The sequence below is a fragment of the Phascolarctos cinereus genome, unplaced genomic scaffold (assembly GCF_003287225.1).
Source record: "Phascolarctos cinereus isolate Bilbo 61053 unplaced genomic scaffold, phaCin_HiC Scaffold_4;HRSCAF=312, whole genome shotgun sequence".
Taxonomy (NCBI): Eukaryota; Metazoa; Chordata; class Mammalia; order Diprotodontia; family Phascolarctidae; genus Phascolarctos; species Phascolarctos cinereus.
Genome location: NW_027555847.1, coordinates 2,887,463 through 2,912,828, shown reverse-complemented (window position 1 = coordinate 2,912,828; position 25,366 = coordinate 2,887,463). Strand labels below are relative to the sequence as shown.

Genomic DNA, 25,366 nt, shown 5'->3' with positions numbered 1-25,366 from the left:
CCTCCTCGTGGCCTCCGTGTAGTTCCCCTTTTCATTCCGCACTGCCACATTCAAGGAGGACTGCACACACAGCCGTGTGAACCTCTCCATCCCACAGTTCAGGTCCTGCCGCCACAGCCTGTCACAGCTTTCCTATCTGTACGTCCCCCCCTGCGCCTCCTCTTGAATGCTTCAAGGATGGCTGTCATCACGGGCCTCCCACTCCTCCCCAAAGCCCCCACTGGAAACGAGAAAAGAAAGGCCTTTGCGACCACCAGGGTGGTTAAGCGACGCAGATGCCCCATCCGGTAGATCCACCCGGCTCTTTACCATGAGTCCGGCACATGCCATTGTGAGAAGGGCAGCCTGTCCCCTCTTCTGTCCTCCAGAGCCTCAGCCTGACGGTCACCACACTGAGGCGCGCTGCAGAGCTTCCAAGACCGTCTGACGCAGCGCCCCTTCCTGCTTTGCACCAGCGACCCAAAGAGCCACTAACAGTACTCTGGGGCACGTGGGTCCCTTTCCTGCTCATTGGGGCTCCCGGGGAGTACTAGCCCAGCAGGGCCCTGGCAGGTTAAATGCCTCCAAATACCATCACTGGGACCCTTCTGCTGCCTCTCTCCTGTGTCTGGCATTCAGGCCACTCAGGAGTTCAGGTCCAAGTCCTTTCCATTTCAAACCAAGGAAGGGACTTCTTTAGGATGTGGGCTGGGCATCATTAGCTTGAAGCTGCTCCTCAGCATCTTCGGCTTTATCTTGGCCTCTAGCTCAGCCTTTCAGCTGACTGATGAGCCCACCTGCTCTAGTCTGACTTCATGGACAAGAAGTATGGGCCACGAGCCAAGTGCTGGCCTCACAGGGTGGGTGAGCTGAGCTCAAATCTTGCCTCAGACCTAACTTCTCCATGGGGTTCAAAGCCCTTGTACAATGGCAGTAACCACAGCCCCTTCCTCACAGGGTCCTAGGGAGAGCAGGCCCTCAACTAGCACATTAAGCATCTGCTATACACCAAGCACGGTGTGTCTCACAAGCTCCAAAGATTCAGAAAGAGGAGGAAAAACCCCACTGGTCCCTGCGAGCTCCCAGCATTCACCAGCCTGTCAAGAATGAGGCAGGCCACATAGAGACAAGGTGCTAAGAGGAAGGAGCCAGGGAAGCTGGAAGAGGGGAAGGCAGAGCCTGCAAAGGGAGGGGCAGAGTTTTCCTCATGACCTTCAGGGCTACATCCACATCACTCCCTAGGGGCCTCCCAGAGAGTCAGGCCATCCCGTCACACACAGAACGGAATCAGAATCAGAGTCCCCCCAAGTCTGAGGCCGCAGCCCGCCCACCAGCTCCGCGACAGAGGGAGGGACATACCTTCAGGTGCTGATGCATGCAGTATCGACACACCTTATGCTTCATCTCCTGGGTCACATGCCTGGAGAAGGGAATGAATCCACATTTTGGCTGCAAATATAAGCACATGGTCAGAAAACACTCAGGGAGCCCACGGAGATGCTCGTGAGCAGGCAGCTAAAGGCTCCCAGGCCAAACTGTGAAGGCAGGGTCGGTTTCTGCACTGGGACCTCCATGTGCCAAGGCCCAGACGGGGCAGCCCTCCGACAGCCAGTGGCAGCCCCAAGGACGGGGCCCATCCCTGGTGGGTGCAGGCCACTCCTGCACCAGGCACCAGGAGAGGCGCTAAGGCGGTCACCGTCCTCAGGGGCCCAGAGACACCATGGAGAATGAGAAGGCACCATGCTCTCTTCCCTGCAGGGGTGGTGAGCTATGGGGATGGGACACGGCACGGCACATCGGGCTTTTCTGGCTGTGCTGGTTCGTTTTCCTAAACTGGGGGATGACTCTAAGGAAGGGGGAGGAACGTCCTGGGAAACGAGGTGTGCCAAGCTCCAAAGAGGGCACGGAGACAAGGGCCCAGCCGGGCTGGAGGGCGAGGCTGGGCTGCTCAGCCTGCAGTGACCCAGAGCTAGGCCTGTGAGCAGGGGGGCTCCCCATGCTTCCCCAGCTCAGAAGCCCCAGGAACCAGGACCACAGCTTAGGCCAGGATGCTGGCATCCGCTCAGGGCACAGAGGCCAGCCTAAAGCTTTGCTTCTGCAAGGGGTGAGGGCAGCGGCAACCAGCACCCTGCTGTGCACCAGCAGAAATCACCAGCAAAGCTGGTGTGGCTGGCAACCCAGGGTCCCCGGGGTCCGCCCGCCCAGGATCCTGGCCTCGCCAGGGCCTGTCCCTTTCTCTTTCTCAGCCAGTTCACCTTAATCTCTACACACAGAATCGGCCGGTGTTCTGCAAAATGGCTGGTGTGTAGTCTGGTGAGGTTTGGAAGGCACATTGCATAACCACTGAGAGTGTCCAAGTCTTTATCACAGCGAGATTCTGGAAAACAGGAGGAAGAAGCTGAAAGATCAGTTCAACTCACGGGCCAGATGCCGCGGGCACGTAAAGTTTGGGGAACGGGGCCCCATCTGGCATCCGGGCTCCGCTCTCTGCTCCCCACCCCATGGGACGAGAACTTTCAGAGCTGAACCGGACCAGCTGAGCCTAGCAGCTGGAAAGAGGAGATGGTCTAGGGCCTGGAGCCTAGGGCACACAAAGCCCCCTCCCCCCGGAGGCCCTGGAGCTGTTAGGGGGCTGACCATTGTCTTATGCCTCCAGAATGACCTAGGTCAGGGCACACCAACACCGGGCGCAAGCCCGGTCAGACAGGGAGGAGAGCCGAGGCAGTGGGGGGCCTGCACCAGGCACTCACAGGCGAGTGGGCTCTCCCGAGTCGGGCTGACCGGCCCTTTTGTTCCTCTTTCCTTTTCATCCTCGGTTTCAAAGGGTGGCTGATGAACAAAGGCACAAGAGCCCAGCCTCGCCCAGAAGGCCCAGCAGCCCTCCTTACCTGGTCTCTCTGCCTGGATCTTTAAACAGAGCTGCTTTACGAAGTCCAGAGGGAGTTGAACGACCTCCTAGGGACAGACACACCAGACTCAGTAAGATCCTGCTTCTCCCCTGACCGGGGGGTTCACTCAGGCACCAAGCTCCTAGGAAGGAGCACAGCCCCTCCGTTCCCCCCCCCCCCCCAGGATCGAGACCGAAAGCCTGGGACAAACACAAGTGACCCCCTGGCCTGGCAGGCTGCAGGAGATGCATCCACAAGAACCGGGAGGCGGCAGAAAAGTCAGAGGTCAGCACGGCCCAGGCTGGGGCTGAAGGCACACAGGAGGAAACTGATGCCCAGAGCCAGGGATCGCCTTGCCCGGGTCACTCACAGCCCACCTGGGAAGCAGAGTAATCTGAGGCCCCAGCGTCCAAGCTCCAGCGAAGCGGGCAGCGTCAGTTCTTCAGCATACAGCACTCACACGCAGCACACATGCAGTGTATGTACACAGCGCGTGCACACACACACACACAGACGCACACGCACACACGCTCCCACGCACCAGGAAAGGGGAGGCTCAGAGCTCATTGGAACTGGAGACCCCAAGAAGACTGGCTGGGGTGGGGGTCTGGCCAAACTTTCTCCCCTTTCTTCATTGGGTAATTTACTGAATGTTATGTATCCACCTTTCAGTAAGGAAAGCAGAGGAGACTTTCTCAGCTCTTTCCAGCACACCCCAAGATTTGGCCAGACTCCCCAGATGCTGCCAGTCTGCGGCCATCCCCCTTCCGTGCCTTCCTTTGTCACAGGATACTGGGGCACCCCCACCTTCCTCTGCGGCTTTCATTTCCATGGCTATCTCTCATGTGACGTTGTTGTCATCGCCACCCCCCAATCTAAGAGTGTGAAGCCCCCGCCTCTGCCAAGTAAAGGGCTGGGGAGGGGGAAGAGGCTGCTCCAAGCCTGGCTCGGGCTGTCCACTGCTGCAGTCATCCCAGGGCCTCTTCCTTCACTCTGCATCAGTTCGTGGAAATCTTCTCATGAGTCATTTCTGCAGTCATTGCTTTCTTTAACGTCACTACATTCCCGTCACATAGCAGGTGCAGGCATTCTCCAGGCAACGGGCATGAAGTCTGAATGTCTGTTGGGCCTTTCTTCTGGGCACTGGCCTTCTTGGGGCACATGGGCCTCCCGGGGGAGCTCTGAGCCAGATGTCCGGATGCCTGGACTCAGAGATTGCACTACCGGGCACACGCCTCCAAGGAGCTTCACAAAAGTGGTTAAAGCCCCAAGGAAGCCTGCTCTCTAGCAACTGCCACGGTGACCTGTCCAACCAGCGACTGTGCATGAAGGAAGCAAAGCCTGAGAAGGGCTTCAGAGTGCAAACACCTCTACATCAGTGACAGAGAAAATGACTGGAAAGGAAAGGCAGGGGGAGGGGACTATTTGCCAGGCAGAATCACTTCCAGTAGCACGGCTGTGAGGCAATGATGGCAGACCCAAGTACACACAGTGCCTCTGCCTCAGTGCCAGCCTGGACTAGGAGTCTAATCCTGGTTCTGCCCCGAATGAGCTGCACGGGGCTGGCCGTCCTCTCTGGCCCTGAATTTCCTCCACATGCAGAAGGAATGGGTTGGAGTAAATCCAGCTCTAAAAATGGCATGAGTCGATGAGCTCCCCAGAATTCCCTGAGCCATTCCTCCCAGTCAGCTCCAGGATGGTGATAAAAGACCCGAAGAACCTTCAGTCCTTAACAGCCTTGGTCTTCATGCTGTGTCTACTGGTACTTTCCGGGACATAAGCATCAGGAGGGCAGAGAAGGTCTCCCTCTTGGTCTCCGTCCCCGCTGCTCAGTTAGCACAGTGCACGGCACACAAATGCTGACTGACTGGCTACCACTTCACGTGTGGCTGGCTCCCGGTCAGGCTACTTCCCCCGTTGAGCTCATTGGGCCTATTCAGCCTATTGGAGGACTGAAAGGACTGGCCCATGTTGCTGATGCCCCAACAGTCTTAAGGCATCCTGATGGCCAGATAATGTCCCACAAACAACACCAACAGCCAGCCAATGAACCTACCAATTTCCAAAATGGGGAAGAAGCCTCAGGCACCTTTGGGATGCTATTCTTTTGCTCTGGCAAGTTGCCAGCAAGCCTCTGGCCTTGGCTCACGACTGCCTCCCCCTTCAGTGGCTGTTTACCCAGGGGAGGCGAGAGCAGACCTCGCTCACCATCCTTTGTCCCTCACCTGCTGCTAACTACAAGTCTAGGCAATACCGTAATATCTGGGTTTGGAAGGCAGGACCCGGCCCACTCCCCCAGGGCCCCTTAAAATCCACTCTCTGATCATAAAAATGGGAAAAGAACCCACATTTACAAAATTATTTAGAGCAGCTCTTTTTGTGGTGGCCAAGAATTGGAAACTGAGGGGATGACCACCAATTGGGGAATGGCTGAACAAGTTGTGGAATGAGAATGTAATGGAACACTATTGTTCCATAAGAAATGATGAACAGGCCGACTTCAGAGAAACCTGGAAAGACTTACATGAACTGATGCTGAGTGAAGTGAGAGGAACCAGGAGAACATCTTACACAGCAACAGCCACGTTGTGCGATGACTGACTTTGATAGACTTAGCCTTTCTCAGCAACACAAGGATCTAAGACAATTCCAAAAGACTCGATGGAAAATGCTATCCACCAGAGAAAGAACCAGGGAGTCTGAATGCAGATGGAAGCAGACTATTCGTTCTTTTTTGTTTTGTTTCTTCCTTTTTGTGGTTTTTCCCTTCAGTTCTAATTCTTCTTTACAGCATGACTAATGTAGAAATATGCTTAATATGGAGATATACACACACACACACACACACACACACACATATATATAGATATATAGATACATAGATATATATCCCATAATAGACTGCATGTCTTGGGGAGAGGGGAGGAGTAGGAGGGGGAGAAAATTTAGAACTCAAAACCTTATAGAAGTGAATGCTGGAAACTAAAATAAATAAATTTACTTATTAAAAAAAAATCCATGGGGGCAGCTAGGTGGCTCAGTGGATAGAGCACTGACCTTGGAGTCAGGAGGACCTGCGTTCAAATCTGGCCTCAGACACTTGACATTTACTAGCTGTATGACCCTGGGCAAGTCAGTTAACCCCACTGCCTACTAAAAAAAAAAATCCACTCTCTGTGAGCCCTTCCCCCAAGCTTTGGGGCTTTCTCCCTACCCCTGCAGAGAGGGACCACAGGGTTTCCCACCCTACCTTTTTCCCTGATACATCAGCCTCTCTGGGCTTTACAAAGATTAACTCCCAAGCACTTAGAGGCTGGGTAACTATGGGAGTGACAATAAGAGATGGGAAAAGGAAAGGGTTTCCAATGTGAGGGCCCGTTGTTTAATCCGGGTACTCAGAGCTGGGCTCTCTCTCCCAGCCAGGCTTGGCCTCCAAGGTAGCTCAACGTGCAGGCCTTAGCTCAGTCTCAGGCCTCCAGGATCCATTCTTTTCCAGTCTCAGCTGTGACTCACTAGTCCATTCTTGGGTCTGCAGGGGTGGAAGCTAAGAACAACATGTGAACAAGCATTTATTAAGCACTTACTGTGTGCCTGGCAGAGTATGTGCATACGTGCATGCGTGTGTGTGTGTGTGTGTGTGTGTGTGTGTGTGTGTGTGTGTGTGTGACATCAACCCAAACATGAAGGTGAAGTAGCGACAGAAAATGAGAAAAAGGTTCTGGAGGCAGGAGAAACCTGCACCCAGAGCCGGCCAGGCCTCAGAGAGCCCCCCAAGACCTGGCCTTCACTTTTCAGTCGTCACAGGACCACTGGGAGGATCAAATCCATGGAGGAGAGACTGGGCCTGTCAGTGACTCACCCCAGGGCGTGTGAGAAGGCCTAGGCACCTCTCCAGATCAACTCCCATCCTCCAAAAACTGGGCAGAGCCACAGTATCTATTACATACATGTCCGTATACAAAACACACACACACACACACACACACACACACACAGGTATCGATACACGTACACAAATTAAATTTCATATATCTGTACGTATGAAATAAGGGAGGGAGGGTATGGTGCACTCTAATAAAACACAGGACCCAGACAAGCTAACAGAGGTGTCTCAGCTCCCTCTTCTGTCCTGGCCTGCTTCTGGCCCCCTTCACACTGGCTGCCTGGCCCTGGGGGACAAAGATCACCCGCAGGAGCCCACCTGAAGAGCATCCTCCCATTCCAGGCATAATGAAGCCCCCAGGAACCATGTCCTGGTTCCCACCCCCTCCACTGGGCTCCCTAGCACGCCTGCTCCATGCGGATCCCACTGGCTTTCCCTTTCTCCTTCCTTCCGTCTTCTTGCACCCAGGCGCCCTGTCACCAACACCCCTGACTGACTCAATGGTCATGGCAGGGCAGTAGGAATAGCCCTTGCTGCCTTCTGCCACCATCTGCAGTAACCTCCGTCCTCAGAGAGTTCTTCATTCCATATTTACCACCCAATCGAGACTCTGGTAGCGTTTCTCTACCAAACCCAAGCCAGGGACCTTCCCTCAGCGGGGCCAGCACCTGACCCACAAGCTCCCCGCCCTTCTCGAAGGGGACTTTGACACACAAAACACCCCCACCTGCCAGTTCCTCCACTTAGTCATTTGCCATGACTTACTCCTCTTTCACTATAGGAGGGGATTAATAAATTCATGCTGAATGACTGCGCACTGAAAAATGACAGGAGACTGTGACCGGAAGTCCCTTAACTCTGACCGTCCCAGGCTGCAGATCCCAGGGTGTGCCAGCCACGGCTAAAGGCCAGCAAGATCACGCCCAGAACAAAGCACTGAGGAGCAGCCTGGCAGCAGTGTCAGATGGGGGGGTGGGGTGGCTGCACCAGGCCCCAGCACCCAGGGCCTGTCTCCACAAAGCTTGGGAGGAGCAGTCCGTTTACTCATCATTCTGCTATTTCACGGGATAATCTCATCAACTCCCAGGGATGGCAATCACCCTCCAATCTACTTCTCCCACCCTGATCTCTTGGCTGACCGCCAGCCTCACCTCTCCCATGGTATTCCATCTTAATCTGACAGGCATCTTAAGCATAACACATCCAAGACAGAACTCCTTCTTTTCCTCAAACTGTCCCTCCTGCCTCCCCCTTCTCTGCTGCTATCTAGGGCAGCCCCTGCTCCCAGGCCCTCAGGCTCAGTCCCCTTGGATGCCTCACTCTCTCTCACTCCCCAGAGCCAAGCTGCTCCTAAAACCTGTTCTCTCCACCTTTGCAACATCTCTCCAATCCGCTCCCTTCTCTCCTCCCAGAGCAGGTCCCCACCACCTCACGCCTCAATTATTGCACTGGCTGCATCGGCTTTTCCTCCGTCATCTCTGCCAGGCTGATGGCTTGAGAGCTTTTTAAATTTACACTTATTCTTAGGGATGTGATCATCCTTTCGGGCTCACAGACCATCCCTGGAAAATCTCCTCTTCATATCTTTTGATCACTGAGCTCTCAGAGAATGACTGGCACCTGTCACTACATATTTCCCTAGGAAATTCCCTCTAGGTCTTGGATGTCAAGCTTTTATCTGAAAAAAAAAACAATTAACTGCTTCTCTTCCGAGTGCGACGAAGCAACCAGCACAACCGCCTTTCCATTTTACATCCTCCAAATTGTACCTTGTCTCCTGAGATCGCGCGGACGTGAACGGGAACAGCACATCTTCTATCCTCTGCTCAATTTGTGTGTGACCCTGGACATTCCGCTCACGTATCAATTCAGGGTTTATTACGGTGCAAGACATTGGTCTAAATATACCTTCTACTAAACTGCTTTCCCATTGTCCCAACAATTTGTATTGAAAAGGGAATACTTCCCATCAGAGTTGGTGTCCTTGGGGGAGGGGGGGGGAGAGGGAGAGAGGGAGAGAGGGAGAGAGAGAGAGAGAGAGAGAGAGAGAGAGAGAGAGAGAGAGAGAGAGAGAGAGAGAGAAAGCGTGTGCGTGTGTGTGCATGTGTGTATGTGCATGTGTGCGTGTGTGTGTGTGAGTGTGTGTGCGTATGTGTGTGTGTACCAGAACCAAAGCATTTTCACAGTCGCTGCTTTATAACAGAGTTTGAGATTCGATAACACCCTCGATTCTTACTTTCATTCACTGTTTTCCTAGAAATACTTCACCTTTTTTTCTAGATGGATTTTATTTTGTCTACTTTCATAAGACACATCTGATTTAAAGCATACTTTGTAGTGGGGGGGCTTAGGAGGAGTCCTCCGACCTACCAACTGGGGCATTTCTGCAGCTATTCTGAATGGGATTTCTTCTTCAATCTCCTCCTGTTGAGTTTCATTAGGAATTACAATGCGCTTCATTTTTGTGCCTTTGCTTTGGTGGGCCCCGCCAAACTTACGCTCTGCCCTAACGTGCCCCAACGGAGCAACTGTTCTCTAGCTGGCACCAGAGCTGCTCGGACCTGACTCCTCCATTAGATGGATCCTTTCCAGGCAGAGATGTGCTATCTCCGCTGGCCGGGGACAGGCTTGAGGGTTTGCAGAATGCGAGTGCACGTGTACTTCCTGTGCTCTGTCCCTGAGGCCTACACTGATGAGAGAGCCCCATCTGGGGCCAATCCATATGTCAAACAGGCCCTCATTTTGTCCTCTTCTCTGCATGCAGAGTGAACAGTGCTGAGACAAACGATGTGGTTCTGAAGCAGGAATAGCAGTGACTCAGGGCGACCACCCATGACACTCAAGGGAAATAAGGGGCTTCTCAGGAACCCCCCCAGCTCCCCAAGCATCTGTGTCTTCAGGGAGGCAGGGAGAAAAGCGTCCTTGGGTTGCCCTGCCCCAGGGCCTCTGGGTTCTGTTCGGGGTCCTCTATTTCTCTTCCAACACTGAAGCCAAGTTTCTCTTCGTGTCGAGGCCAGGAGGTTCGACCACTGAAGCCAATGCTAAGTTAAGGCCCCCACTGCAGGAGGGAGGCCACCAGGAGTTGCTTGGAGGGACTGTTGTCCTATGCTAGCAGGATCAGACTCATGTCAGAAGGAGTGACGTGCTGGCCTCAGTAAAGCAAGGATGGGAGTGCAGGCCTGCGACAGACAGCACTCTTTGTTCCTAGCTAACATGACTCTAGAAATCCCCAGACACAAAACTAGGAGAATTCCAAAGGAACAAAACACAACAGAGTCTCAAGAGGAACGGAAACATTGAGAGCACCCCCAGCCCTCCCTTCTGGAAGAGAAAGATCTGCCTCCAACAGTCATCAATCAACTCTGCTGAAGCAGCTACTATGTGCCAGGCACTGTGCTAAGTGAGCCATAATTAACTGAGTGAAGGCACTGGAATGAAGAGGGGCTGGGAGGGCTCCTGGAGAAGGTGGGATTTTAGTTGGGACTAAAGGTCAGGGGTCAGAGACAAGGAGGGCGAGCGTTCCAGGCCCAGGAACGGCCAGAGAAAGCCTGGAGTTGAGAGTTGGGCAGGGGAGGCATCGCTAGGTCAAGGAGTGCGTGTCGGGGTGAAAGGTATGAGAAGGCGGGAAAGGATGCTCTGAATCCACCAAAACGTTCCAGTTTTGATTCTGGAAGTGATAAGGAGCCACCTCAATTTACTGGGGAGGGGAGGGCACAGTCACACCTGGCCAAATGGAGAGGGAACCAAAGTGGGGAGCGCCCTGTGACAGGCAGACCCACCAACAGGTTACCACAGTGGATCAGGCACGCGGAGATGCGGGCAGGTAGGAGGAGAGAAGGGGACGTGCTTGAGAGACGCTGCGGAGGTGAGATCCACAGGCTTTGGCCACAGGTTGGAGGTGAGGGGGAGAGACGGCAGCGTCAATGAGGACGCCTGGGTTGCAAGCCTGAGGGCCTGGGAGGAAGGTGCTGCCCTCTATGGTAACAGGGAAGGAAGGAGGGAGGAGAGTTTGGGGCTCTGGACATGCTATGGGGAAGACGTCCAGTGGACGTGCTGGTGGAGATGTCCTAAAGGCAGATGGAGATGCAAGACTGGAGGTCAGCAGAGAGGGCAGGGCCGGATACGTGGACGTGGGCTGGCTAGTCCGTCACCACGGGTTAACTGACTGCATCATTATGAATTCTGAAACAGAGTATGGAGCAGGAAGGAGGCGGACATTCTCCAAAGCCAAGCTCCTCTGAATTAAATCAACACTCCCCAAAGCAAGGGTCAGAGACAGGAAGTAATAGATCAAAATACCCAGATCAGAAGAAAGAATGACAAAGGCAAAGACCTTCAGACCACAAGAGGCCTCATCCCTTTACAGCCTGAATACTTTCTTTGAGAAGAGTCCACTGGCCTAGAAAGAGTGGGCACCAAATACCTATGAAAGGGTAGGTGAAACCACTCCATCTTGAACCATTTAAATAACAGACAATGAAGAATGATGTACACACTACCTAGAAGAATCTGAGACAGAATTTAACCAATGTAACTCAGCTGCCCCAGCAAGAAGCCCAAGACCCTTAAAAATCTTATTCTGTAAAGACCTGTGTCTCTCACCACCTGCTACTCAGTAAAGTCCGCGGCTTCCTCTTGCCTCTGGTAGGCGTTCCAGCCCCCTCCCCCACCCTTCCAGTCTTCTCACACCTTACCCCCCAACACATCCTCCTTGATCCAGGGACACCGGCCTCCGGGCTGCTCCTCAAACAATACATTCCATCCCCTGGCTCTGGGCCTTCTCTGGGCTGCCCCCCATGCCTGAACACTCTCCCTCTATACCTCCTTTTGCCAAAAGTCTTGCCCAGCTGCCCCGCATCGTAACACAAATATGCGGCAGGAGGAGACGGTGGGGCCCTGCCATGGGCGAGCACTGCCTGCCCTCTTCCAGCAGGCACCCCATCTGGCCGTAGCTGTGCTGGAAGCCTGCTCCAGAAGCTGACCAAAGCCAGCAAGACACAATCTAGCACAATCTAGGGACCTGTGAAGACCCTCCCCTGGAGAGAGGGCTGCCCAGGAAGGGACAATGGAGGTAACGCACACAAGACCCAGGCACACACGTGGCCCACCACACTGTCTATTCAGAGCCAGCCACTCTCTACTGTGGATCGAAAAGGAACAAAAGGCACTTACCCCATGATGCACATAATTCTCTCCAAAAAACTCTGTCATAACATTTTTGCCAAAGTCCACTATGCTCTGCAGATGGCGGAATATTTCCTCAGAAGTCTGTAAAAGACAAGGATGACAATGATGAGACATCAGATTAATTCCCTCCCTGGGAACAAACTGTCTTTATCTACAATCGGCCACAACCAACCATGTAAAGCAGAGCCAGTCCTGGGGCACAGCAGCCTGCATGCAAACACAGCAGAGGAGAGGCCGGCCTGGCTGGGCTGCAGAGCTGCAAGGAGCAGGGGAGGAGGGGGGGAGAGAAGAGAGAAGGGGAGGGGAAGAGAGAGGAGGGGAGGGGAGGAGGAGAAGGGGAGAAGAAGGGAGGGGGGGAGAGGAAGGGGAGGGGAGGAGAGGAGGGGAAGGGAGAGGAGGGGAGGGGAGGAGAGGAAAGGAGGGGAAGAGAAGGGAGGGGAGAGGAGGAGGGGAAGAGAAGGGAGGGGAGGGGAGGAGAGGAGGGAAAGAGAGAGGAGGCGAGAAGAGGGGAGGGGAGGAGGAGAATGGGAGAGGAAGGGAAGGGGAGGAGAGGTTCACACTGGGCAATCTCCAAGGCCTTTCTCACAGACTCCTGCCTGCCTTTGGCCATTCAGCTGCTGTTTCAACACCAAGAAGCTCAGGTCTTCTCCACCCATTCCCAGCCTGTCTGCCGGTTACAAGTTCTAAGGCAAGTAGGCCCACCCCGAGAAGCAGTCACACTGGTAGCAAAAAATTCAATCTGAGATGAAGCCAGCAGCAAACTGGCTGCCGGAAAAAGAGACCGGGACAAGGGCTCTAAGCTTAGGGGATGCCAGGGCTCCGCCGTCCTGGCTCGCCTGCTCTGCCCGCTCATGCTGCCTGGCCCCATCTCCCCGGCTTACTCAAGGTACTCTCTTCAAAGTCACTAAGGACCTCTCGCTTCCTAAAACCAATTGGCTTGATCAAACTGTCAAGATCCTTGATCTTTGGGGAGCACTAAGCATGGCTGATCCACCATTCCTCGCTCGCTGATTCCAGAGATCACATCCTATCTGGGCTCCCCTTTGACCTACGGGCCGGACCTTTCCTCCTCACACTCTTCCTCCTGTCCCAAGTCTGGGCTCCTCCACATTGCCACCTCGGACCTGCTCCTTTCCCCATAAGCTCTCTCTTGGCAGCCTCCTCCACTCCCGGCCTTCCCAGTCTGCCTTCTAGTCTATGGACTATGGACTCTCGGCCCCAGACACCAGTCCCAGGGGCCCCTCTGCATAGTCCAGTAAACAAACGAAGCCTTTCTAACATTGATCTCGTGATCCTTCCCCCCAAGCCCACCCTCCCTCCACTGAAGGCCACTCCACCTTCCACATCACCCTCGCCCATACCCTGGAGTCACCTTGGACACCTCCCACCCTCCCCCAGACAGCTACCGAGTCTCTGTCAATTCTGCTCCCACAATCCCTCCCCCACGGCCTCTCCCTTCTCCAGTCCCACTGAGATTGCCCTACGACTAACCCCTTATTCCTTTTGGCCTGGATCATAATAATGGCCCCTCCTGACCCTGTGAGCAAACATGCTGGCTGGCTCCCTGTGCCCCACAGGCCACTGCATGAACTCTTCAGTATGTCATCATGGGGCCCTCCACGGACACTGCTCGTTCTGTCTGCTCTCGGTTCTGCATACGGTCACCAGGAGCCCCTCATTTCTAAAACGGATTTGGTTGAACCTCTCACAGTTACCACCCCCTCCATGAAGCCTGCTCTGATTCCAACTGAAAATGACCTGACCCATTCAAAGGTCACCGTACCGTTGCTGAGCCTCCTTCACCTGAAAGCAATTTAGGACAAACTGCACTTCCTTGCCCACACGTCTTCTCTCTCTTCTTCCCCTCCCCCATTAAATCACTAGCCATTTGAGGGCAGACACCGACTGAATTCTTCTCTCACTACTCTTGAGGCTTCTGGTCACCCTGCCAATCTCCTGACCTGTGTATTCATTCCCCTCCACCCTGCTTCAACATTTCCTCCCCGAAGCGAGGGCTCCAAATTCTCCTCTGTCCAAGGCTCTGAACCACGTCAGTCTTCAGGCCGTCCACGTGTCCCAGGCTGGGCCGATGCACTTGCTCCTCCCTCTGTGTCCCCGGGACTCCCCGAGGGTCGATTCTCCCAGGCTTGGGTCTCCTTTATCCTTTCCTCTATCTCTGTGACATCTCTCATACTTGTAACTCCTCTAAATCCTCAAGCACCAAACGGGTCATGTCCACGAGGTGCTTGGCTAACCTGAACAGACCACAACCCACATGAACGACAGGATGATGGCGATGTTTCCCACTGCCGCTAGGGCCCTGGCACACAGCCACCGGGGGCACCATCTGCAGGCCACTCCCACGTCTGTTTGGCCTCCGTGGCCTTCTTCAATCTTGCCCAGTTCTCACCCTGCAGGTTCATTCTGCACTGTCCACGCAGGGGACCACTTCAGTCCTCCCTGGCCCCAAGCCTTCCCTCATTCTTCAACCTGTTCCTGGAGGTTCGCAACACTGGTCACTCTATTCCTGCCCCCTTCCCTGGAGCCTTAGCCCACACCAGCTCAGCCTTCTCTCCTACTCCCTCCCTGCTCCAGTTCTCTGCAGAGCAGGCTAGCCTCCTCCCAGCCAGCCTCCAGCCTTCCCCAGGCCTCACTGAGCTAAACGGGAATGGCAGTCTGGAAAGAGACATTTCGTGTAGGCGCCAGGCTCCATCACCTAGAAAACAGCTTGTTTCTTCCTAGGCAGAATGCATTGGCTTCTTTTCTGTCCCTCATCCCTCATAACTGCTCCCTAGAACCAATCCTTCTCACAGTGAAAGCTCCAGAACGCCCCCACCTCGGGGAGCTGCTCTCCACACCAACAGTGCCTGGTGCAGCTGCCCTCACCCATCTCTCTCCAGGCAATCCTCCACAGAAACTGCCTGAGCGAGCTTCCCTGAGCTTTATATTTAAAAATAGCTTTACAATGCTATTGACTCGTCCTTTCTCTACACAAAAAGCCACCAGTGGCTCCTCGGTGCCTACCAGATAAAATGCAAGACATGGTGCCAGGATTCGAGGTCCTCCCATGCCACTCCCCACTTCAGGTAATGCATCCTCGCCAACCTGTACGACTGCCAACCCTATCCTGGCCATGCCCTCTGCCATCCCACTCTATCTTCTAAAGTCCTACCCTTCTGCCAGGGCCCCAGTGGGCTGCCACTGGCCTGCTGCCCTGAGCCAAGTCCCAGCAGCACTCCGACTGTCCTCTGCCCCACCACATCCCCCCTCCCAGCATGCTCTTCTTCGTGGGCATGCCACACTGCCCCACTTGATGATCATTTTGAGTACAGGGACATCTCCACAACCCTCAGGCCCAGGTGCTGAAGTCAGCTCACCAAGCTCTGGAATGCACTGGCCTCTTCCCTAATGCAAACAGAATCAAATGGTGCAGTGAGGGTGTCTGCCCTGGGAGAAGCCGCCCCAGCTCTGGAATCAGAAGCCTTCGGTTTAAATCTCCCTGAGCCCCGAAGCAAGTAGCTTGCTTCCCACGTCTGGGCCCAGGCATCAGACTCACTGGTCCCTGAGGGGGAGCAGACCATCCCAAAGGGATCCACACTCCTTTTGGGCTGGGCTTTAGATCCAAGGTCTGCAGGAGCAGAGGCTGGGCCGCTCTTGGCTCCGAGCAAGCCCTGAGCCCCTACAGACCGCGCCTAGTCGAGACCATCCACAAAACCTCACATCTGGATGGAATCCCAGCTGCAGCCTAACAGCAAACAAGCCACTTTAATGGATGACAGCATCAGACTTTATAACAGCCTCAGAAAACGTCCGTGCCTAGGTCTTTAAGAGAAGATCTAATCCACAGCAGAGCCACTGTTCAAGCCGGCTCACACACAGGAAGTGTGTGGCCCAGGCCTCCAGGTGCAGGGCTTGCTCTGGTCCAGGGGCTGCTTCCTGGGCCAGTCTCGTACTGTTAAGTCTACACAGCAGCGCCCCAATCCAGGCAGTGAACAGCAGGTGCACCGAGCCTTCAGGTGGGGCCAAAACAGATGACCCACATCCCCTCACAGCAACCACCCTGGGAACAGATACCACCTGACCATAGTGGGAGCCAAAGGCCTACAAGGAGGGCAAAACAGAATCACCTTCTGGATTTCCACACCCTAATAAACACATTCAAATACAATGTGTACACCCACACACACACACACACACACACCCCTCTTACCTTATTCCTATTGGGTGGAAACTTCAAGAAACGTAGTACCACACAACGCTATTAAAAAGAGAAACATAATTAGTATTTTCTAAAAAACAGTTAAAAATCATGAACCAAGCTGGTCACAACTAGTCAGAGCACACGCGTTGGCCAGGTGAACTGGGGTAGAGACAAACAGCCCTCACACAACCACCCCACCCCGCCAAAACAAGATTCTGGGTTATCAAAGACTCGAGAACGGCGACAGGAGGAGGGAAAAAGACAGCGCGGTAAAGATGAACCTGGAGAAGACAGCTATGCTTGAATTTTAGAGAATGTTTAGAAGCATTCGCGCAGATCTAGTTTCCTAAGGTAACCTGGTCATTCTTTTCCAGGACTTGTGTGTGCAGATAGGTTTTCCCTTTCAAAGGGACCTCAGTGAGGAAGGAGCCTGTAGATTCTTCCCAGAAAAATGAAACCTCCAAATCTATCAACGTTAATAGTAAAACAGAACAGAGAGAGAGAGAAAGAGAGAGAAATCAAATTTCCAAGCAACTTCTCAGGAAGCAAGCTCCCTAAAGGCAGGGATTGCTTTGTTGGGGTCCGCATCCAGACCCAGCCTCCTCCCCCAACAACATAAGCTTAACAAAGATAGGCAAATCAAACACTCATCCTCCCTCCCCCTACACCCGGGGCATCACTCACTCACTCACTCACAGGGTGTGTGTCCCTCTTCTCTTCCTTCCCTGTCTGTCCATCCATCCATCCCTGAATCCCTCCTGCTTCTGTCAAGGCTCCCACATGGCAGGCAGGCAGCAGCCCCTGCTCCCCAAGGCCTTCAGAGGCAGGGCGGGAACTTGGACTTGGTCGAGCTCACCTGCTTCCAATGACAACCGTGCCCTCCCTAGAACCCATAGCGATGCTGGACCCCTCTCTGAGGACAGGGATCGCTGGGCCTTTAGCTTTCATCCTCAGGGCCCAGCACAACACCCAGTCTACAGCAGGCTCCTAATAAATGATGCCTGGATGAAGAAGGCTCACTTGGAGATCAACCACTGGAATAGTGCCCCAGGCCTTAGGAGGAGACCAACAGCTCGTTATGCCAGGACTTTAATGAAGTGCCCAGAGTGCCCTGACCAATGGCAGCACGGCCATGGAGACCATCAGGATGGAAATGAGAGGCTTACATATCACTCAAAGACCAATTCCGCTTTCCAAATATCTGAGCTGATGATTTTCAGGAATGCCATCACCAGAAGAAAAATCAGACTTTCCACAGACTTTACTTCATCATATACTTCACTTCACGATATTAAAAAAAATCTTCAACCCCAAGTATTTGAAAATGGGATGCCAGTGCACACGTGCCCCCTGGAGGTGAAGCCCAGAGGAAAGCCGTGTGTGCACTAACCCAGGAAGAACACAAAGAACTGGGAACAAAGCATTGGCACAGCGGGCCTGAGTTCAAATCCAGCCTCAGACGCTTACTAGCTGGGTGGCCCTGGGCAAATTATTTCACTGGTTTGCCTCAGTTTCCCCATCTGCAAAATGGGAATCATCACAGCATCGACCTTCTAGGACGGCTGTGAGGACCAAATGAGACAGTATTTATAAAGAGCTTAGCAAGCGTCTGGCACACAGTAGATGCTTTATAAAAGTTAGATATCATTGTTACTGGTGGTGGAGGTCTCATGTATACAAAACCACCCGATAATGACCAAGCCAGGCCCCAAAGGAGACAAGAGAAGGGGCCTACTTCTCAATGTGTGGGGTTTTTTTTTGGGGGGGGGTTCTGCTGCATACAACAAACAAACTTTTCCAAGGGGTATTTAGTCTTCTTGGACTGCCATTTCCTTCTTTTTTCTTCTTTCCCATAAGCACTACTCTCTGCTTCAGGGGTGTTGGGGTAGAAACAAAAATATCAATAAAAATGTGTAAAAGAAACAAGAGACCCGGACTGAAGTGTGTCATGTCAGAGACAGGAAAGGAACCTGACAGCTGCTGTCACAGGAAAGTCCCTGCGCTGGCGCAACGTCCTGAGGCCTCCCGGTGCCCCCTCCTCAGCCTCCGGCGTCCCAGGGCAGCTCCAGGCTCAGCCTAGACATTAAGTCACGCAAATGAACACGATGATTGGCTGATAATAACCACAAGGAACTGCCAAACATTCACAAATACTAAAAGCCTAAAACCCAATCTATTTCTCCCATGACTCTGTGGTCTAGGTGCCAATGTGGCCGAAGCAGCAGATGGAGCCCTGACCCTTGCGCCTTTGAGGGGGAGGGGAGGAGTGAGGCCTGGGCCTCCGTGTCCCCTAAGAGGAGGACCTCCCCAGGTCCTCAATGACATTGTCTAAGAGCTTCAAGCTGCCACTCGGGGGACTGGCAGGCCTGCTGGGCCCACAACCAGGGCAATGTTCCTTCGAGGGGCGCCGGGGGGGGCCTGCCCCCACCGCAGGTGCTCAATAAACACGGGATAACTTTTGAAATGTAACTCCCCCAACTCCAAGAGTGGATATTGCTGCCTATTAAAAAGAGCCTTGAATTTAACTGAGGCAACTAGGCAGCACAACAGACAGAGCACTGGCCTTGGCACCAGCAAGACCAGAGTTCAAACACTGCCTCAGATACTTTACTAGCCGTGTGACCCTGGACCAGTCATTTAAGTCCCAGAGACCTACTTCCCTTGTTTGTAAGATGGGCATCACAGGTTAGAGGAAGCGGTGAGATAATATAGGCCACATGTTTGGCCAATCTTAATGTGCTAGAGGAATGTGAACTAGGATGACTTTTGTGTCTGTACTAGAATGTAAGCTCCATGCAGCCAGGGCCTTCTTCCCACTCTTAGAATCCTTGGTGCTCAGCACATACAGTGAACGGCACACAGTAAGCACTTCATAAATGCTTGTTGACTTTACAGACTTTAATACTAGGGAGCAAAATCGAACCAAACGACACAGACTAGTATTAAAGTCAAAACAACAACTAACGTCCACTACAGATGAGAAACATTCCTCAACCCCAAAGCACTCCATGTACGCAGCTTGCTCCCCGTCCAGCAGCCCCACTTTATAAAGGACAAACAAAGCCCAGCCCTGGCTCTGCTCAAGGTCTTGCCCCACCCTGCCAGGCCTCACCCCAGGCTCCAGATTCTGGCTTGGAATTTCCTCCTCCTTTGGTTCAATCAGCCCCCCAGTATTTATTAGGCACCCACCAGCCACTGATGATGTTTGGGACTGGGACAAAAAGAAACCCCCCCCAAGTCCCCACTGGCCCTTACGCAGAGCTCATGTGTCCACAAATGAGCAAACACAAAACGTCAACAAGCTCACGGGTGGCTGGGATTCAGGAGGCAGAGGTAAGAGAACAGAAGTGAAGGAATATGGCGTCACGGTCAACCAGCAGGGAAAGGGAGGCAGGAGCCAGGCATTCATGGGCCACAGAAACTCCATGACCAAGGGAAGGGTGTGGTCCCTTGTCTTAGGAATATCCATTTGGCAGCTGCGCAGAGGATGGATAGAAAGAACAGGCAGGGAAGGCCAAGAGACCCAGAAGGACTGACTGAAGTAGGGCAGGAGCAGGGGTGGACAGAAGAAGCATTCGGATGAGGATGCAAGCCCAGCAGCTCCCCAGGATGTCTGTGAGGGGCAGGGCACGCATCCAGGCACAGGAAGGAACTACGGAAATGAAGACTGGAGCAAAAACTGCGAAGATTGGCATGAAAAATCACAGTGCGACGAGCAGAAACCCAAGCCTGCTAGGCGAGGCACCCACGCGGACCTCGGAGGACACCTCGCGCCTCCCAGGGCATCTGGAGCCACAGCCAACTCCGAGTGCTCATATTTAACGGGGAGGAAGTGAGAGAGACACAAAACAGTAAGAAAAGCCCGCCAGCAAACCTTCCTTAGGATACAGAAGAAAAAGCTCAGACGGGGGTACACACAGTGATCATTGCAGCTTGGCTAAATTCCACACAGACTTCTTTAAAGCCAACAGCCTAACCAATGCGGTTCCACACAGGATCCTTGTCTGTTCCTTGCACACCAAAATGTTTGTGTTTGCCCACAGCTCTTCCGCTCATACTGAAAAAGAAAATGTAAAAGGAGAAAGAACATGAGGCGAGTGGATCAAGAAAAACCATTCTTTCTGCAGACTCGAACTGAGGAGGGAGAGAAGGAGGCCGTGGCAGGGCTTGAATGGCAGGCAGGGTTAGGCCTCTCTCCTCTCTGTGAAGGCAGGTAGAGGGAAGAGCCCCTCGGGACACTCCTGTAAGCCAATGAGAGAAGGAGAGGATCACCTGGGGGTGGTGAGGGGCCAGTTAAAATGACTTCCCAGGAATGTGTCCTATACCCCTGTGGCCCAGCTACAGGACTTCCTCCAGTCCCCATCCTCCTCCTCCACCCCCAACCCCACCCCGGGCAGCAGCAGAGCAGGCGTGTGGGAGGAGAATGGGGAAAAGAATTCATGAGTAAGGGTTAGCAAGGCCTACACAGCAACCAAACAGCAATCATTTACTAAGCACCTATTGTGTGCCGAGCCCTGTGCTAAGTGCACAGATACAAGTAAGTCCTTCCTGAAAGGGGCTAACACTCCAATGTACATACACATACAGGGCGTCCACAGAAAGAGAATAAATTCAAAGGAATTAGCCACGAGGTCGGCTGGAAAGGCGAGCGCCAGCAGTTGAGGGGCAGAGGGCAGTGCTAAACCTGTATCCTAAAGGAACTGGGGGACTCCCTAAGTCTGAGGTGAGGAAGAAGGGCATCCCAGACATGCAAAGACTCAGACACAGGGAGGGATGGATGGAGTGGGGCTGGATGCAGGAAGAGGAGTAGCATACCACAGCATCTTAAAACCCAAACAGGAGTGGTTTCGATTTTATCCTTCAGCCTGGAAGGAGGCAGAAGTGTGCGGAGCAGGGAAGTGGCTGCTCCATCTGCATTCTGGCAGCCCGCCATGCCAGGCCCAGACTACTGGCCTGAGAAGACGACTTAAGGCAGGGAGGCTGACTGGGAGGCCACCTCTAGGGTTAATCCTGGGACAAAGAGAATGAGGCTGAGGTAGGAGAGGTGGCCTGGCCAGGAACGGACAATGACAGGACATGGGGAGACAGGGAGGGCTAGCTAGCAGGCTATAATCCCACGGGCAACAGGGTTTAAAGTCAGCAGCCTAACTCGACAGTCAAGACTCCTGAAGGTACCAGGCAAGCCATCAACGTCTCAATGCAATCCTGCCACCACCACCAGGCTCAAGGCAGAGGAGCGGCAGACACCAGAGATCACTCACGACCCAAGAAAGGCCCTGCTTCACCCAAGCAACAGGTGCTATCTTTTGCCTCGTGGTGAATGTCTGTGGAGTATTTGCTGTGCAGATAAACTGGCCTTCAGAAGAGGCATCTCACCTCAATCCCGTGTGCTGTAACATAAACGCACCCTCATCCAGAGGATGAGGATGGCAGCCTAAGGAAAAACTGACCCCAAATCCCACCTAGTAAACTAGCAAAGACAGCAAAGGGCCATGGGAAGACAGGCCCACAAGTACCCAGTCACGGTGTGGAAGCACTCCTGGGGTTAGCTTTAGGACCTGAGCTCAGATAGATCAAGGGTGCTCTGGTGGGGCTGAGCTTGCACACCACGGCCCTGAACCCTCAGACGATCAAGGGAGATCCCACCCCAGGGCCCAGGAAGCCAAAGGCAGAAAGAAAAATGCCTCGCAAAACTGTATGAAATAGCAGAGACCCAGAATAAGGGGCTCCCCATCAACTGGGTAACGGCCACCGGAGGTCTCCAGGGGAACTCCGGAACTCCACCCAGAGCCAGAAGGGACCCCAAGGGCCAGCTGGCACACCGCTCTCATTTCCCCCCACGCCTGCCCACTGTCAGAAAGAATATTTAAGAGGAATTCAGACATCCAAGAGCCTGGGAAAGAAAAGCAGACACAGGGTGAGGGGCCTCATCCAGCCCTATGGATGCCGTGAAGACAGAAGACACCAGTCAAACAGGGTAGAAAGAGACTGCGGTGGGGGACAGTCGGGATCTGAATGTGAGGCGGACGCTTGCTCCCTGATCTCCCTGAGAGCAGTCAAAGAGAACCGGTCAGGGACGTGGCATGGCAGGAATCTTGGAAGGAAATGGCCGCTTTATCTTGGCATTCAGACAAAAACATTTAGAACCGTCCTTTTTGTAGCATCAAGAACTGGCAATCAGGCAAGTGCCCATCCAGGGGGGTAACAGCTAAACAAACTGGTCTAGAAATGTAAAGGAGTGTAACTGGGCAACAAGAAATAACACACACGGGGAATTCAAAGAAACCAGGGGAGACTTAGATGAACTAAGGCAGAGTGAGGCAAACACAGCACGAAAACAACTTCTGTAACACTGATAAAATGGGAAGAAAATCTTGGGAACTCTGATCAAAGCAATCAATGACTGCTCTCCCTTCAGAAGCGAGAGGGTGAGCACCAAGCCAATGTGCTTTGCTTGACTGACCTGCTGGTATTCTGTGAGGGCTCTATGATGGGGCAAGGGAGGGGGAAGGGGAATTGGGAATAAGGAAAAAAGGGGGAGTGAATAAAACATTTTAAAAAACTAGTCAATGGATTGTATTGTAGAATAATATTCTGACCAATTATAGCACTGTTGTGTTGTTTCTGCAGTGCTTAATATTTCTAAGAATGGCTCACGTGTCCACAGGTTATAATTACTTCTGATACAAAACTGTGGTTACCAATGGGGAAATTTCTTGAGTCTTTAGCCCGGGAAAGGGCTGCTTCATTAGATGAGGCGAAATTCTGATTGAAAAAAACAAAGAAACTCAGTCTACAAGTGGAAAAACTGCACATTTCACTAAGTTCCCAGGAGATACTGGTGTGATATCAACATCTATGTAAAATAGAAAGAAAATGGGTGATTCTCAGCAATTCAAACAATGCTAAGAAAGGCTTAAAGAAACCCGGGGGGTTACATAGGGAACTCCTGTCACCCTCCAATTTTATTCAAAAGAAGAAAGGGACAAATGCCAAAGAGTCAAAATAATCCTGAAGAACAGCAGCAGGACCGTATCTGGAAGGCCCAGAAGGACAGAAACTTGTGGGAAATGCTCAAGACCCCAACAGAACCGAGACAAGGCCAAGCCCTAAGGAAGACTGTGGAACCACCCCAAGCCTGGGGCTTGGAGAAAGGTCCCACTGGAGAGAGGATGACCAAAATCCCCTAGAGGCAAGCATTCAACCCAAGTGGGGGGGGGGGAGGTGGGAGAAGGAAAAAGCACACTGTTCACTTGGCACACATTTAAGATCTGGGTTCACATCTTAAGGAGGTCGGAGATAAGCAGTCAGAACAATGGATTTGCTATCCTACCAGACCAGAGGGATTACGGACCTCAGAATGTTCAGCCTGAAGGACAGACTTAAGGGAGACCTGCTCGGTTTGCACTTGTAGCAGGTGGGCCTGCCTCCAGTCTCTTTCGCTCCCCTACTCCCAAATCCCAGGGGCTCCCTATTGCCCCGCAGGGTCAGCGCCTGGCCCCACCTCCAGTCTTCTTCCACCTAACTTGGCCCCAGATATTCTCAGAATTGTGGCCTCCTTTATCTTCCTCCATTTCTTGGCTCTGGGCACCTTCTATGGCCCCCTTCCATGCTGGAAAGTTCTTCCCACCCCTGGCTGCCCTGCAGGCCCAGCTCAGAGCCCACGGTCAACAGGAGGCCTCTCCTCCAACTGATCCCACGATGGTGGCATGTTGTCTCCCCGTCCTCCCGTGAGCTCCCCAGAGCACAGCACAGTGCTTGGTACACAGCAGGCCTGCTTTACGCTTGCTGACTGGCTGACCTCACCAGGCAGAACCAGGCGCCACGGAAGTGCTGGGGGTACAAAAAAAGGCAAAGCCAGTCCCTGCCTTGAGCTCCCATGCTAATGGGCAAGGCCTTCAGCTGAAGGCAGGCTGAGCTCCGTCTTCAGAGAAGCCAAGAAATCCAAGAGCAAAATGCCCACGTCGAAGCTCCCGTCAGTGATTGTGCTAGTGCATGGAATGCGCAGCACTGCAGAGCAAGGAGTGAAAAGAACCTCAGAGGCCAGCTGTTACAGGTGGGGAAACTGAGGCTTGGAGAGATCCTGTGATCTGTCCAAGTCCACCCCTACAATGGCCATCAGATGTGGAATTTGAACCCAACTCTCAGACAACAGTAAGGTGCCTGGGCCACAAGGGAGCTCCTCGCCCAGGGTCACAGGGCCAGGAGGAGCCCAAGATGGAACTCAGACCCAAGTCTTGTTGACTCTTGGACCAGCTCTGCACCAGGAGCGTTCCCCCGCGGTCGTTTCCCCACACGCCCCCACACCCCAGCACAGAGTCACACACCCGCACCCTCTCTTACTGGGGATGTCACCGAGGGAGCTCTGGTTCAGGAACAGGTTGGTCTAAGTCAGCCATACTCAAAGTGTGGTCCGGGGACCCTGGGCATGCCCAAAGCCCTTTCAGGGGGGTTGTAGGGAATCAAAATCATTTTATAATAATACTTAGATGTTTTAATTTCTAATTATCAATAAATATCGATAGGTATTACCCACATCAACAAAAGCTCTTGTAGGGGTCTCAATAATTTTCAAGGGTCTAAAGGGGTCCTAAGACCACAAAATTAGAGAACCAAGTTATGTCTCAACTCTGAGACTGTGTGTATCCATACACGTAATTTGGATTAATTCTACCTCAAGGTCCCTCAAAAAAACTCACAAGCAATCTCAGAGTCATCCTTAATAAACTAGGGTAAAGACTGGTACTTTAAGACTAGAGATGTCAAATTGTTACAATTTTCAAAAAGGGGCATACTAGCAGGGGAAATCCATATGTCTAACAGGAGTAATTCTAGACGAGGTCATCAATTGGGTGATTTGCTGGACCCCGAAAGGCCCTTCCCTGCTCCAGAGAACACAGGAAGCATGACACAAGCCTCTAGCTTCGATGGTTCCATCGCCATCCTACCAGAGCTGACAGCTCCATCCCACAGCTGACCTGCCCAGGCACACACAGCTCCAAAGGTCTTCTAACTTTCAGATACAGATCCTCATCAATCAATCACTTACTATGAGCTACTGCCCGTGCTGGGCCCCAGGAAGCAGAAACAATGAAAGGACTCATCCCAGCTCACAACAAGCTCGCATTCTAACAGAGGAGACAGCAGCACGAATGCCAGAAGAGACAAAAATCCAAGGAGATAAAAGGAAGCTGAACTTCAGTGAAGCATCTGAAAAAGTCTCTCACA

At 53.0% G+C, this 25,366-nt stretch overlaps 1 protein-coding gene across 4 annotated transcripts in view; it reads right to left on the bottom strand.

Annotated features, from left to right (window-relative positions):
* Positions 1 to 25,366, bottom strand: part of IPPK (inositol-pentakisphosphate 2-kinase) — a 49,294-nt gene that overhangs the window by 22,436 nt on the left and 1,492 nt on the right. For 3 of the 4 annotated variants that reach the window (XM_078152009.1, XM_020964362.2, XM_020964365.2), the window contains exons 2-6: positions 16,148 to 16,195; positions 11,923 to 12,018; positions 2,868 to 2,934; positions 2,235 to 2,356; positions 1,339 to 1,428 (exon numbers count right to left, since the gene is read on the bottom strand). In XM_078152009.1, the coding sequence (XP_078008135.1) occupies positions 1,339 to 1,428; positions 2,235 to 2,356; positions 2,868 to 2,934; positions 11,923 to 12,018; positions 16,148 to 16,195 (423 nt within the window). Of the gene's footprint in view, positions 1 to 1,338; positions 1,429 to 2,234; positions 2,357 to 2,867; positions 2,935 to 11,922; positions 12,019 to 16,147; positions 16,196 to 16,494; positions 16,636 to 25,366 lie in introns of those variants that run through there. The other variant, XM_020964367.2, reaches the window with a different exon arrangement.